General features: G+C 32.0%; 1 protein-coding gene across 4 annotated transcripts in view; it reads left to right on the top strand.

The window, feature by feature from the left end:
- The window catches only part of LOC115888326 (single-minded homolog 1), a 137,707-nt gene that overhangs the window by 79,766 nt on the left and 41,350 nt on the right, over positions 1–16,591 (top strand). For all 4 annotated transcript variants that reach the window (XM_030908016.1, XM_030908014.1, XM_030908017.1 and 1 more), the window contains exon 2: positions 12,172–12,372. In XM_030908016.1, coding sequence (XP_030763876.1) covers positions 12,198–12,372 — 175 coding nt within the window. In that variant the 5' untranslated portion in view covers positions 12,172–12,197. The remainder of the gene's footprint in view (positions 1–12,171; positions 12,373–16,591) is intronic.

The raw sequence follows: 16,591 nt of genomic DNA, 5'->3' as shown, positions 1-16,591 counted from the left end.
ACCGCATGTTACAATTTCAAATAAACCATATGAGAAAATGTCAAAAGTTGACATATGATATGTCATTCTATTCAGAGTCATTCATTTTCTATCAAATAAAGTAAAAAAATACAGAGAGTGTCATTTAAAAATCAAAAATTGTAGTCATTACCGGTGAGACAAAAAGTGACCAAAAACAATTGAATAAGTCAATTAATTCTAATTTATGTCATATACCTACTAACATTAATAATAACAATTTGATACCAACATTTTGGAATTTCGAGTCAAATTGTCGTTATGAACCACATGTTACAATTTCAAATAAACCATATGCGAAAATGTCAAAAGTTGACTAGTCATATGTCATTCTATTAAGAGTGTCATTTTCTGTCGAATACAGTACAAAAATACCGAGGGTGCCATTTTAAAATCAAAAGTTGTAGTAAAAACAATTGAATACGTCAATCAATCCTAATTTCTGTCATATACTAACATACCAAATCTCGTTTTTTTATGTGAAAAAATAAAAAAGTTATAGGGGTGAGCCACTTTTGAGACGCACCCGGTATATAAAGTCATTATTAGTAAAATAATAAGTAAAAAATATTGGTAAAATGATAAAGTAACTAGAGTAAAATCCTTGTTTATATATTCTTAAAGTTGGTCAACCTCTCGACAAAATGTGCTGCCTCTGGTGAACAAATCGTAAAGCTTTATAGGAATGAAGCATGTGATTAGGGGCGGAGTCAAAAATATCGATTATTTGCGGTATTTCCCTTAGAGTAATGTAATAATATAGCTCGGATTTTTGCGAACTATAATAGGGCTCAGCTGATTAAGAAATTTAAACAAAACTATTATTTCATTGTTGATTTTCGATTATTTTTGCTGTTATTTTAAGGATTCTAAACCGTATTTAACAAAGAAATAACAAATTTCAATATATTGGTACATTAATGCTAATTACTGGTAATTAATAATATTTAAAAAAAGTTACATACACTTACTTTATTTCGATTTGACCCAGGGCTATAAAATTTTATTTCATTCTTCGATCATTTTATTCTAAATTGAGGTTTTACGAATTTAAGATAATTTTTTTTTTGAAAACAAAACGTTTATACAATTTTTTTCTTAATTAAAAATAAAACTTGGCACTTGTTTCAATAATATTATTTGACATTTAAATAAATATTATGTACTTAATACACCATTTAAAATCTTTATTACACGAAATCTTTCTTAGCGTAAAACATGGTCAGAGCCAAGTTTGCTTTAACTTTGTACCATATGAAAAAAAAACGGCGTCCAGTTGGCAGGGAAATGACGATCGACGACATTTCCCACATAAATTTACATATAAAATAACAGCGATCTTCATTTCATAGCCATCGCTGACGCCGTTTATTTTCGATCAAGAATTATAAAAACTGAAAATATCATTATGTTTTAACTCACAAAGCCCGTTAAACCATAAAATTTTCTAGTATATTGTTTTATTAGGAGTAAAAATGACACTTTTCGTGGCGAGACTGTAGGTTTGACATACAGCCGAAGCACAAAAGTCATTTTTACTCCGAATAAAACATGCTATTTTTTTCAAACGCCACAAATAATGTTTTAAACAATTTCAAACGTTCCAAATAATATAAAAATATTTAAAACTCATACCTTGTAAGTAATTATCATGATACAAAAAACACAGGTATGATATTGCGCAGGTGGTCACCACGTCACAGGTGATAAACGGCAATATTGGTCGGCAAGCTCCACGCGCCAATTTCAAATTTTCAAACAGATGACACATAATAAATGTGTATAATGTGTCATAACTTTTCAAATGTCCAGCTCGATGATTTTACATAACTTTAGGGGTTATTTAATTCTTCCCTATTTTAGGTCTTTTTTTATTAGTGGCAATTGAACAATACGGATATTTTGTTGTATGGCATATGACGTCACAGGCGATATGCGCAAACTGAACGAAATTGGAGACGCTATCGACCATACCTTGTTTTCAAGTTTTCTTTGTACCATGAGTAATTATATATCGAGAAACTATGGTTACGGCTCGTTGAATTTGAGACTTATGTCATTTTAATAATATATTTTCATACTTTTATGCTTAGGCGTAAAGTGCTTTACTTTTATGCCTAGGCGTTAAAATGACTTTTTTATATTGTCAATCACGTCGCAAAAATTAATACTTTTGTGACGTTTGAAAAAAAAATAATATTTTGAAACTAACTGGTATATTTTTCTGCCACAACAAAGTTATTATACAGTGATAAATGATAAGATCATATTGAAATACGCTACTGGGTAAAAAAAATTGGCTAAATTTTATCAATAATACTCCATTTCAAAAGTTATTTTCCAAAATAATTAATATTTTTTAATAATTGATTGCAATTAATATTATTTGACTAGTTTAATTTGATTAATTAATAAGACTAGATTAATTTCATTTAAAATAAATTTGATCAGATTTTTTTCGTATATTCAACTACCAGAAAAGTAGAAGGAAGATTATAATGTATCTATCACAATATTTAAAAGAACTACTACAATAATTATTAGAAGAAAAACAAAAAGAAAAAAATACCCAAATACCTTCACCTTCTACTCAACTACAAAATAAATGAATATAATCTCTTACAAGAACACTACACAAACTACTTCTTGTATTCTACACTAAACAAATTATCAAACTTATTAATTAATCAAACATAAAGAAAAATTAACCAAATTACCCCTTCACCTACTACTTAACTTCAAAATAAAATATAAAAACACTACTAAATTTCTTCTGGTAGTCTACACTAAACATTATAATCAAACTTAATAAATTAATCTAATTTTACATTACAACTACAAAGAAACAAGAAAATATTTTAAAACTACAAGAAATAAAACTTCGATACGTGCGACCGGTATAATAGATCAAGCGGACAAAGAATATTTTTTTAGAATCTAGAATGAGTGGGAGGGGGGTTAATCACTTCGACCTTACAGATCCATTGTGTCCCCCTTTCTTGAATCATAACTCATCATACAGTCCCAGGGCTTTGACAAAAGCCAGTATCTGGGACGGTTTTATAGGGGGTAGTTCTCCATCTCCAATATCAGTCGTACCAAAATTCATGGCACGAATGGTTGTCGTCTCGGCGCACTCAGTGATGAGTATATATAAAATGAAAGAATATAAAATACTTTAAAATGTGCATTCAGAAAGAAAAAATATCTCGAAAATTATCTAAACAAACATTTTTTTTTCTTATCAGTGAAAAACATCGACCTCGTCGGCCTTGCGGAATTTGTCGGGTATTTACAATGGTCGAATTGTATAATTACCAGCTTTTATAGCATATCTAATAGACAAAAAGTATCTGGTCGATTAGTAACCAATTGGCACAGTTCGAAAATTATCGATTTTTATTTTCTCTGTTTTTATTGGCCGCTTCAAAATTCAGAGTAACAAAAAATATTTTTCTGTAGTAAAAGACTGTGAAATACGCCCCGCCATCTGGTGCTTTACATCCATAAACGTCTTAGGTTGAGCTGCTTTAAAAATTCATATACAAGGGTAAAATATAATTATATCAAAAACAGTTTGCGAGACTTTCATTTTTTACATTCTATGTTTTGGTGTTAAGACATTAATTGCTAAATTTCTAAAAATGTCATAGTTAACGAAATTCTTCAAATGAAACTATAATAATAGAATTATTAATTGTTAAATAACTCTACTTAAAAAAAAACGAAAGGTTTAGGTATAGGACAATGATATATCTTTTGAAAAACAATTTTATCAGTCTTTTCATTTTTTAAATAATACCTATACATAGTTCATTAAACAATATACTTGAATTTAAAGTAACAAAGATTTAGCCAATTTCATAATTTCATGAATTCAAATGAACCCATATTGAAACCTCTTCAGTGATTTTTCGCAATTCTTTTACACCCTTCCTTAATAATAATAATATTTAATAATTAAAACAGTGAAGCACCGTGCTTTATTAAAACTGAAAAAAGGGAATAAAATAAATATTCCAGTGGTTCGCTCGGCATTTCCCCTAATTGTAGGATGCTTCCGGGAAATTTTAAATTCAAACTAAGCCAGTCCCCTCGACTGCGAATCTAGCAACGGAAATATAAGGAAAACTCTCCAGTTTTCCGGCGGATTTAACGAAGCAAATTTGGTCGACTCTGCCTTTTCTCCACCTAAAAAATCGTAAAGGGTTTTCCATAATTAAAATAGTATCTAGAGCAAGCCTTCTTTAACTCCTTTTGAATAGAGGTCTTTATAATGTTTTGACATTAAAAATATTATTCAGTGAATTGTTTTATAAAGGAAACTATTTATAAATTGATACTGAAAACTCCCTACATTAAAAAAAAAACAACGCTTTATTGTACAAAAAGCCAAAACAGCTTCATCGACAAAGCAAAACAAAAAAAGCACAAAAACAAATATACAAATAATACAAAAAATTTCATACAATACAAATCAATTCAAAAAAAAATTACGTCATAAAATTACAAATAAAACATATATGGACATTGCAGAACACAGGCGTATCTAGAAAATTTTACAAAAGGAAAACTGTAAATGGATAAAATCATGTTATAATAACATAAAATCAAGAGTTATAAAATATTAAATACTAGACCTTTAACCAGTGTGTGAGATGATCAAAATATTAAAATTAAAATTCTAAATTGTTCATGATTAAACATCAACAAAAAAGTCGTTTACCGCATATAGGGCTCTCTCCAGTAAGTATGATTTCAGAGCTTTGCGAAATGCGGGAAAGAATGAAAGTGACTTGATATTCGAAGGCAAATGATTGTACATTTTCTTGGCATTGTACAGTATTGAGCCCTTAACTAGTTCTGAGCTCGGGGTTGGCAGATAAATATCGTGCTCCGCATTCCTAAGTGGATAGTTGTGAGAAGGCCTTTCCGGAATAGAGAATATGTGCTTGCGGATTAAGCAAACGGATTCAAAAATGAATAAGGAAGGAAGAGTCAGTATTTTGAAATTTTTAAAGAAATTCTGGCAGTGAGTTCTACTGTTTAGTCCCAATAAGTATCGAACTGCTCTCTTTTGAAGTTTGAAAATACGATCAAATTTTGTCGCGCAGCAAGTACCCCAGAATGGAAGGGCATAACGAAGATGCGACTCAAAAAGGGCATAATAGACCATTCTAGAGGTTGATGAGTTAAGTTCCTTAGACACTGATCTTAGCGCAAAACAGGCAGAGCTTAGTTTCTTTGATAAGGCTTCGATGTGCAAGTCCCATTTTAAAGAGTTGTCCACAACAAGTCCTAAGAATCTCACGACGTCAATAGTGGTGTTATTAAGTACAAAAGGTTGTATAGTACTTTTATATGACAAAACTTTAGTTTTTGAAAGGTTGAGGCATAGGAGATTAGAATCGCACCAAGATTTAATGGTGCGTAAGTCACTGGATATAGTATTATCTTTGGTATTATATAGTGCCGTAACATCTGGGCCGCTCCAAGTGAAACTAGTATCGTCCGCAAAGAGGCAGATTTTACCGCTAATGCCTAGATTTGCAATGTCGTTGATAAGCACCAGAAATAAAATAGGGCCAAGTACTGAACCCTGATGGACACCACATTCTATAGGCTTACAAGAAGATATAGACGTATCAATCCTCACAAGCTGCCTTCTGTTGCCAAGATACGACTTAAGCCATTCGAGCGGCATTCCCCTGAATCCATAGTATTGCAATTTGTTAATTAAGATATTATGATTTACACAGTCGAAAGCCTTAGAGAAATCACAGAAAATTGTAGCTGTAGAGTGATGGTTATTCACAGGCTAGAGTATACATTATTAAAAAGGTCGAACATAGCATTAGTTACTTAGAAATCCAAATTGATGGGTAGAAAGTACTTTATATTTAAGGAGAAAAGATAGAAGCCTTTTTTTAACCAATCTTTCAATGATCTTAGATAATGTGGGCAGGAGGCAATTGGGCGATAGTTCGAAGCTTGATCTTTATCTCCTCCTTTATGCAGAGGAATAATTATTGCTGTCTTAAGGCAGTTTGGAAAAACTCCTTTTTGGAATGACTCATTAATTAAAGTAGTAAGATAGATTAATGTGCATTCTGGAAGTTCAGAGAACATTTTGAGAGTAAGCCCATCAGTCCCAGATGAGAATTATTTTTAATACTTTTAATTGTACTACGGAGCTCATCTAATGCTACGGGCGTGAAGAAGAAACTGTGTAAATTCTCATTTGCTTTAGGGAGATATGAAAGTGAATCATGGGAAGGAGTTATGGTGTTTACTAAATTTTTAGCCACATTAACAAAGTAAGTGTTTAAATCTTCAGGTGAATTAAAGACTGTGCCAGACGAAGAAGTCTTATTCCTTAAGTCATTTATAATAGCCCAAGTCTCTTTAGCAACATTACCGGATTTGGCTAGCCTCCCATTATAATAAATGTCCTTGGCAGCTTTTATAGTCTTACGATAAACCCTTCTATAAAGTTTCACGTAATTATGAAAGAAAACGCTGTCTATGAACTTTTTAAGGTGAGATAATGAGCGCATGTCCTTTGCAGATATACGCAAGCCTGTCGTAGACCAGGGTATACCTTGCTTACTTTTGATAGGCCTAAGAGGAAACGCCTGCACGCCAGATTAGACAAGGTATTTATAAATCTAGAAAATTCGGAATCGACGTCAGCCGAGAGGACAACCCACTCAGTTGTTAGACATAGGTGGTGAAAATTTAGAAAATTTTTATCCGAAAAAATACGGCCCAATTTGCGCGAGGTATTTTTGCATTTGGAATGTGGCAAAAACGTTGTCAATACTGCCTCATGATCAGAGAAACCTGAGTGAAGGACTCTACAGTCAACGAATTCCGGGTCAAACAAAGACACGACATAATCTATAGTAGTAGAGCCAGTTTTAGTTATTCTAGTTGGTGAGTCAACATGCATGAGTATACCAAAAGAATGAAAAATGGACTGGAGAGACTCCCTAGCTGCACACACACTGGAAAAGTCAATATTTAGATCGCCACACAAAATTAATTTACTTTTTATAGGTAGGGATTCAAGCAAGCTTAGCAATTTTTGACTGAAAATTTCCCATACCAGTTTCTTAAAAAGAAAACGATATATCGAATGATTCAAAAAAGTGTTAGTGGATCGGGATGATTTTTTTTAAATGGAACGCCTTGTATATTATAGCCATTTTGGCTTCCCTTCAGATTACTTTACATAATCCTAAGATATGTGTAGAATGACATTCTACAAGATATGTGTAAATATATTTCGAAAGTTTCAGAGATATTAATAAATAAATAAGAAATATATATACAAGGTGAGTTTCCTACGATGTTCTCTATGGGTATCTCGGAAACTACTGAAGATAGAGAGTCGGTTAAATGGGGAAAGAATTACAGCTTTGTGGTGTCATAAATATGCACCTTTCAGATTTTAGAAAAAGTTCATGGCTTAATAAATATTTCGAAAAAAAAACAAATTTTGGCTATTTTAAAAATTGTCCCTAATTCCATTATAATCTATTTTAAACAAAAAGTTTTCAGATAAAAGTTGTAGATAATCACATCCCTAATGAGTTTGTGTTCTCCGATTTTTTCTAAAGCCTGTCATTTTTCACATATGACACAAACATATGTTTTTTTTTTAAATGGAAATAATAGTTGACCATGACTTCACAAAAAGCGTAATTTTTTAAGCTTTTCAGCGATATAAGCTATAATATGTTTTTTGTCACAAAATTACTGAGTTATAGCCAATTCTTATCTTTCTTGGCTAATTTCTCGTAGCCATAGAAACATGTTCAATCGTCAATTTTTAAAATAGCCAAAATTTGTTTTTTTCGAAATATCTAGTAAGCCATGAACTTTTTCAAAAATCTGAAAGGTGCATATTTATGACCCCACAAAACTACAATTCTTTCCTCATTTAACCGACTCTCTATCTCCAGTTCCTAGTTTCCGAGATACCCATAGAGAATATCGTAGGAAACTCTGAAGATATTTTTCAGTCTTTCTTACAAGAACGGTCCTGAAATCAAAACTATATTAGGTGTATACTTTAGGTAGGTTAGGTTAGGTTAGGTTAAATCATACAAGATGTTCAAAATTCTACGCCAAACTTTCTAAAATAAAAAATATTTTTTCTTCGATTTTTTAAATGGAAGACGCTATAATATATTACTTTACCAATAGATGGAAAATTAAAAAATGAACATTTTTTGTATTTAGAGTATTTCAAAATTTTTAAAGGTTTCGCAGATATTCGCGGTTTTATATTTCATATGGCATTTTGCACAGTAAATTTTTATCAAAGCCACCCATTGATTTTTCTCTCGTATTTTGCGGTTGAAAGAGCCATATGAAATAATACTGCGTGTATCTGCGAAACCATTAAAATTTTTGAAATACTTTAAATTCAAAAAAATTTCATCTTCTAACTCTCCATCTAATAAAAAACTAATATACAGGGTGTTCCATAGAACCTCTAAACTAAATAGCTAATATAGTTTTGATTTCAGGACAGTTCTCGCATTTGTAATAATTTTTTTAAGAAAAGTTGTAAAATATATTTTTTATTTATTTACTAATCTCTCTGAAATTATCGAAATATAATTTCTCATATCTTAGGATTATCTAAAGTGATCTGAAAGGAAGCCAAAAAATGCAACAATATAGAGGGCGTTCCATTTAAAACACAATCATTCCGATCCACTCACACTTTTTTGAGCAACCCTATAGAAGTTAAAATATTTTCCTAAAATTCCTCTTTGTACATACTTTAGGTTTGCACTTATACAAAATTCTCAAGTTTTTTATTCTAGGAGCTACAGTTGCCCGACGCACTATTGCCGGATCCTGTATACTTAATGAAATACAAAATAATAAAAAATGGTTTCTCCGAAACTACTGTCAGCGAATGTATGTGATTTATTCATAGACTTAAAATAAAATATAGACTGAGCACCTCATTCATAAATAGCTGGAACATGCGGTCAGACAATGTCTTGTTATTGTTGTGTTATTGTTTTAGGTTATAACGAGTGCGACACGAGCGATAGATCGGTTGTCTCTGTCGTAACGGTCGTTCCCTGACGACTCTGCCGAGAAACACAACACTGTCTTTCGTTTCTCAAGTACACCTGAACTCTCCGTATCATAGCCGGGTAATTTTTTTATTTTAATGGAGCTATAATTAAATTAAAAAATATATCGTATTTAAACTTTTTATATTTTATTAAGATTTAGGACAGGCTTTTTAAATAAAAGTTTAGAAAAAAACGTATTAGAATCCAAAAGGATAAAATAATAAAATACACGTTATAGAAGAAATTTTATAATCGAAATTACGTAATTTTGAAGTTAATAATAAATTATTAATTTTAGTCAAACATTTACAACCCCTAATATTAATCAAAACAGGATCTATTCCACAGATATAATAGAATCGGCGACAGGGAGAGAAAAAAAATATATAATTGTTGTAATTTTTTTTCAGGTTAGGTGATGTCTTATTATGTAAATTAGAGAAAACATAAATTTGTTCCATTAAAGCAAAGAAGGTGATAGGAAGTGGATAAAATGAAAACTACATTTATTTAACTCGGTACTGTCTTTATTATGCCGGGTGCGTCCCAAAAGTGGCTCATCCCCATAATTTTTTTATATTTTCAAATAAAAAAACAAGATTTAGTATATCAGTATATGACATTAATTAGGATTGATTGACGCATTCAATTGTTTTTAGTCACTTCCTCTTTCACCGGAAATGACTATAACTTTTAATTTTTAAACGCTACCCTCGGTATATTTCTACTTTATTCGATAGAAAATGACACTCTGAATAGAATTACATATCATATGCCAACTTTTGACATTTTTGCATATGGTTTAATTGTAATTGTAACACGCGGTTCATAACGACAATTTGACTCGAAATACCAAGTGTGCGGTATCAATATATTCATAAAAAAAGACTTTTTCCAAATATGCTAATGAGTCACCCTTGTTCCATTTGAAAAAATTGACATATGTATGATTAAAAATACGATTTGTACATCTTTAAACCGGCCTAGACAAGACACGAAACCCATTAGACGATCAAAACTATTTTTCCAAGGCTCCTTGATTAAAACTTAGTGTTTTTAACAACACCATGGCACCTTGGATTGAAATTTAAAATACGATTTGTTTTTAAGCGACAATGTCAAAAGTTGACATATGACATGTCATTCTATTCAGAGTGTCATTTTTTATCGAATAAAGCAGCAATATACCAGGGGGGTGCTTTAAAAATCAAAAGATGTAATCATTTCGGTGAAACAGGAAGAGACCAAAAACAATTGAATACGTCAATAAATCCTAATTTATGTCATATACCTACTAACATACAAATCTGTTTTTTTATCTGAAAAAATAAAAAAGGTATAGGGGGTGAGCCACTTTTGAGACTACCCGGTATATTAAAAAAATATTGTTTCATAAAGTAACATTATTTGAAATTCTTGTATGTTATTTTAGATTCTGAAGATAATTTTAGAATAAACCGGAATATATTTTTAATAAAAACATTATTAATAGGGTTATAATTATGATCATTATTAACAGGGTTATAATTATGATTTTGTTACAATGTAAGTAAGTAAATAATGTAATGTAAGAGAAAAAATTCCGATTTTACATTTTACTAAAATATTGTCTAAATAAGCGCCTTTCTACAACAACGCCACTGACTCCTAATGGGTAAATTGAGTGTTACCTACCGGTCGAAAGTCGTTTCAAGACTTAAATGGAATATTTAAGCCAAATTTCTTGCAAATTTGGCACTGGCGAACCATATTTTATAGTTCTTGAACAGAAAAAGTCAATAAAATAAACACTTAAGAACTACAAGCTAAGAAAATGCGTTAATACAGCCGGGGACATAGCGGCAACAAAGCTTTACCGCACACGTGCGACGCGTACTACAAGGTAATAAATGAATGAATAGACTCCCTCGCCTCTAATCGGTGTTGTCATATTGTAAAGAACTTAACCTTTTTAAACAGTATCCGACTTATAATTTAGTAGTATAAGGACTATTTAATACATCTATGGAATATTAAAATCTACTTTATTAAAATGTAGTATTAAATATCTCAATATATGTGTATAACAAGAAAAAAAATATTGATAATATTAAAGACGTGACAACATAGGCTGGATGAGGAAGGCTCGGTCGACTGTACCCAGAAGTAAACATGTGTACAAAAAAAAATGTTTGACCGCGTTGAGATGTAAATAGTGTAGTCTATATTTTATTTTAAGTCTATGGATTTATTTAATTTTATTTAAAAGATATTCAGAAATTAATAGTTCAAGGAATTTATTACGAGTAGAACAAATATTGTACTGGGTTGGCGTTGGTTCCTGACAAATGTAATTTGACAAATAAATAAAACTGTCTCTTTAGTTGTCAGTTTTAAGTCAATATTTTTAATTCTCTTTCGTGTCGATTGCTGATTGAATTGGAGCCAGAAATGGCTCAAAACAAAATAAGTAAATTACCAACAGATATTCAGGCTGAGGCGACAAACGCCATATCCAAACTACTTCCATTTTAAATCCCGAATAACTCCACAATTTTCAAAAATGGAAGCAATTAAAAAACGTGCGAGAAATAAAGTTTTTAACCTATCCTCGCTGTTAAAGTATCATTTAATCTACCGTTGCGGTTAAAGTACCGTATGTTCGAATAAAAACGGCGTCCAGTTGGCTTGGAAATGACGATCGATGACATTTCCCATATAATTTTACATATAAAATGACAGCGATCTTCATTTCATAGCCATCGCTGACGCCGTTTTTATTCGATCATAAGGCAATTTTAACAGTTGCTATGGAAAAAAAGTATTTTATAAGTTAACCTTTCGTTTTTGTTGGTAAGGCTAAACTGCACGGGGCCTACTTGTTTATGTGGTCAATAGATTTTACACTCTTGCCATGGAAGAACAGCGCGACAGAGTTTCCAGACGGTCACCCGTCCATCCACTCGCATCGTCTACCGTCGCTTAACTGCTCTCTATTGAGAACAAACGGTGTTTCCACTTAGCTAGCTCTTTTTTATAAAGTTACTGATCCTTTTTTTTTTCGTTTCAGCGCAGAACGTTTGCCCGAAGGGCGCCATGAAGGAGAAGAGCAAGAACGCGGCGCGGAGCCGGCGCGAGAAGGAGAACGCGGAATTCATCGAGCTGGGCAAGCTGCTGCCGCTGCCCGCCGCCATCACCACCCAGCTGGACAAGGCGTCCGTCATCAGGCTGACCACGTCCTACCTCAAGATGAGACAGGTTTTTCCCGACGGTAAGTGTCGAAGGCAAACACAGAACCCGTCTCCTTATTTAAATATCAAACATGGATACCTCGATTAGAATTATTGACGTCTGTGCAGGCGAGAACTTCTTCGAAGCGTATCATGGCGAAAGAAAATATTATTGTTAAACAAAGAGATTTTTAAATTCGTCGAGAAAAATATAATTTTTGGTGATTATACAAAATTTAACTTCAATGCTTCAAAATATTTTAATACTCCGAGGCACGTTTCGTTAATCACTCGTTAAGACACCCACAGACGCTCTTTTTTGGCAGTTTTACCCGCACTGATAAGATGAGCGGTGAACACAAATAACGATTATGTCCACACACTACAACGTTAGCAACAATAGCCCTAGTAACTAGAGATGAGCAAAAAATCGCAAACTGCGATTCCATCGCAACGATTTTAAAATCGCAATCGCAACTCGCGATTGGCTCTCATAGGAAACTGTGGTCATAATATACCGGATGTTTCTCCAGAGTTGTTTAACCTTTTAAACCCCAACATAACTTTTTTTATTTTTTGTGATAAAAAACGAGATTTGGTATGTACTACAACGTATATAACATAAATTAGGATTGATTGACGTATTCAATTGTTTTTGGCCACTTTCCGTTTCACCGGAAATGACTGTAACTTTTGATTTTTAAATGGCACCCTCGGTATTTTTTTTTACTTTATTCGATAGAAAATGACACTCTGAATAGAATGGCATATCGTATGGAAAATTTTGACATTTCCCTTAAAAAAATCGTATTTTTAATCATATCTCAATTTTTTCAATTGGTTTAGAAAAAGCATTTTTACGAATAATTTGGTACTACATACTTGGTATTTCATATGCGAAAATCTCAAAAGTTCATATATGATATGTCATTCTATTCAGTGTCTTTTTCTATCGAATAAAAAATACCTCGAAAAATACCGAGGGTGTCATTAAAAAATCAAAAGTTGTAGTTATTTATGGTGAAACAGGACTGAATACAAATAAATTGAATACGTCAATCCATCCTGATTTAACAAAAATAAGTTATAAATATATAAACAGTTATTATTTACATCAACAAAATTTACCTTCTTAACACCACTTAGTGGACATAAAGGGCCATTACTACCGCTTTCCCGTTCAAAATTTTCTATTAAAGTGGCGATGAGTTTTTTTATGGCTATTATGCTATCTTGCAGTGACGGGCATAACCGAACAATTCTAATAACCGGATTATTAGCATTTGAATAATACTAATAACCGAATGATTATTTGAATAATCATTCGAATAAATTCGGACTCTCCTTTCAGTTTCATTTTTCGTTAGGTTTAGGTTGGCTTAGTCGGATTCCAGTTTGGCGATTCAGTTTCAGTATTCAGTTGTTAGTCCGGTGGTTGTCGTACTTTTTCGATTTACAAGTTAATTTAGTAAATATTTAATATTTGATTAGGCAATATCAATATACAGGGTGTTTCAAAACAAATGCGAAAAACTTTAGGGTATCAAGATTCCTTGTTCAAAATAAAGGGTAATTTGCTTTATAAACGTTGGGTCAAAAGTCAACCATTAGGGAGATATCGCGGTACAAAGATGGCGGAAAAATAATGTTTTTATTTTTTATCTTGAAAACAAAAAGAGATAGACTAATGAAATTTTATGGAAGCATTACTGTTATGTAAACACACTTTCTGGTAATTTTTTCACTTTTTTAAAATGAGTGGAAGGGGTTGAAATAAACTACCCCTATCATTCTTGTTAACGAAATTTAAAGAAAAATCTTATCAAACACATGCAAAAAAATTAATTTGGATAGTTTAGTTTGTTTAGAAACTTTTTTTATCTTTTGTATTTTTTGATAAAACTCACCGATTTGAAATTAAAAAATAAAATGTAAAGCATTACATGTCAGGACAAAAAACATTTTCTGATAAAGAATCTAGTGGGCTGCTGTAATTTTTTTAGGAAAAAATCTAGTCGGCCGTTCCTAATATTATTTTATTTGACATTACTCTACTGCAATACGTTATTATCTAGATGATTATTATTATCGTTATTATCACTAGATTCTTAATCTAAAAATGTTTTTTGTCCTGACATGTAATTCTTGATGAAGCAAACTACCTTTTATTTTGAACAAGGAATCGCCCCCTGAAATTTTTCGCATTTGTTTTGAAACACCCTGTATATGATTATATTATATCATTACAGTTGAGGGTTGGAATCTTTGGTGTTACACAGCAAAATAAAACACTAAATCACCACAATACACCAAAACACTTTTACTTTTACACTGGACGCGCGTTTCGCTAACCATGTTAGCATCATCAGCAGATGATTATAAACTGTATATTAAAAGTATATTATATCATAATATAATTTCATGATACTATAAATTATCAAATTAATGGAAATATAATAAAATAACGAATAACTGATATAACAACTTAATGGATCTTTAATTACATACATACCTACATAATAATCACTTCAGACCTGGTAAGATAGTTTGGAATTAGTTGTATTTCTTTTTTACCACGATGTTTTGACGTTTTGACATCCATAATAAATAATCCATACTTATCGATTTATTCACATCAAACATATTTTATTTATTTTCCTGATAATAAAAAATAATTTATCTAAAATGTGTTTTTTATTTTAAACAAAAAATTAAGTCCTATTATTAATTCATATTAAATCTATTATATCATTATCAATATCAATAGGTGCTCTAAACAGTAATCACAAATAAATAATAAGTAACAGTTGCCGTTGCCACCACCTACTCGTAAATTTTAAAATTCGTTTTTTATTCGAGTGATGGCATCGAAACTTCCTTCATAAATTGAATTTAAAACGTCTCTTATTCCTTACCTTACCCGATTAACCCGATGTTCACCCGACACCCGACGGATCGACGACGAGCGACGGCGAAACTTGTTCGTAGTTCGTACGGTTCAGCTTTCAGGTTATTTTTCATTCGAATACTTTGAAATGAAAACTGAATTACACAGGTTATTTTAATAACCGAATAGCAGGTTATTTTTCATTCGAATAAGCCCATCACTACTATCTTGTACCGCTTCGCACTAAAAGAGGTTCTAAAAAGAACAATGTTCGACTGCAAAGTCTGCTAGTAAAAAATTTTAAGCTTAAAATATCACAACACAATTCATTTAAACATGATTTAAACGAAAAACTCATAATAGAAAACTAAAATGTCAAAACGAAAGACAATGTCAGGAAATAAATAAATAAATGAGGCAACTTTTTTTACAGCAGAGCTACCACCTGAATCCCCAGCGGGAAATTTAAATTCTAGTTAATCAGCCTGGCGCCGAATATTTCAATGGTTGGCAACAATGAATTTAAAAATCGCGCCCTCGATTACGTAACTAAGAATTTAAATGGTATCAAATATAGTACTTTATCTTTATTAAGGGTTTAGGAAATCTGTTAGCATGCTAGTCTGTCCCCATATACTGGTCTAACCACAGAGGGAGTGTTGTGTTAGCTACAGACCAACTAAACCCCTTTCGCGTGGTTTTGTTTCTTAAGTGCGGTTGGAACTATCCTAAGCATTATTTCAACCCATTGAGTTACCATTGACAGGAGAGTCGCATGAATATGGCCGACCTGGTACAGCTTTGGTCACGTGATAGCATAGCATCCTCTTTTATTATAACTCAATGCTTCAACGTCACAAAGTATCACCTATCAATTATTTCATATATTTATTGTTGTCTTACATGCTCAATCTCGTTGTATGTTTAAACTTTCAACACCTGTACAATGGGCTATCCTACAGAAAATCAAAAAAATGCATCCTGCTGATTTTTTATTCCTTGCATGAGGCCAAAAACTCCATGTCCAATCATAGCTTGTGATTTATAAAAAATTAGATCACCCCACTTTCTTTAGCACCATTTTCTAATGTCTTTGACCAAGGTCCTGGTTCACGCACCCATGATATTGATAGCATCTTGTTTGCCAGTGTGCATATATGTAATCTGCTTGGTCTCTTTCATCAGGTTGTACTTAATCTTGAGACTGATTGCGATAAACCGTAGTCTATAAAGATTAAACTTTCAACTGATGGGTAGGGTCAAGATAAATTAACCTCTGAAGAACTGGTCTTGCGCAGTCCTTTCTTTATATATATTAATGCCTGTACTGCCCAGATGGCCAAGGTGTTCATCAGCAGGCTGACCACGTCCTA

Source organism: Sitophilus oryzae, unplaced genomic scaffold, assembly GCF_002938485.1.
Source record: "Sitophilus oryzae breed Bouriz unplaced genomic scaffold, Soryzae_2.0 scaffold_732_pilon_pilon, whole genome shotgun sequence".
Classification (NCBI taxonomy): domain Eukaryota; kingdom Metazoa; phylum Arthropoda; class Insecta; order Coleoptera; family Curculionidae; genus Sitophilus; species Sitophilus oryzae.
Note: the sequence above shows the minus strand (reverse complement) of the source record. Positions and strands in the feature narration are given on the sequence as shown.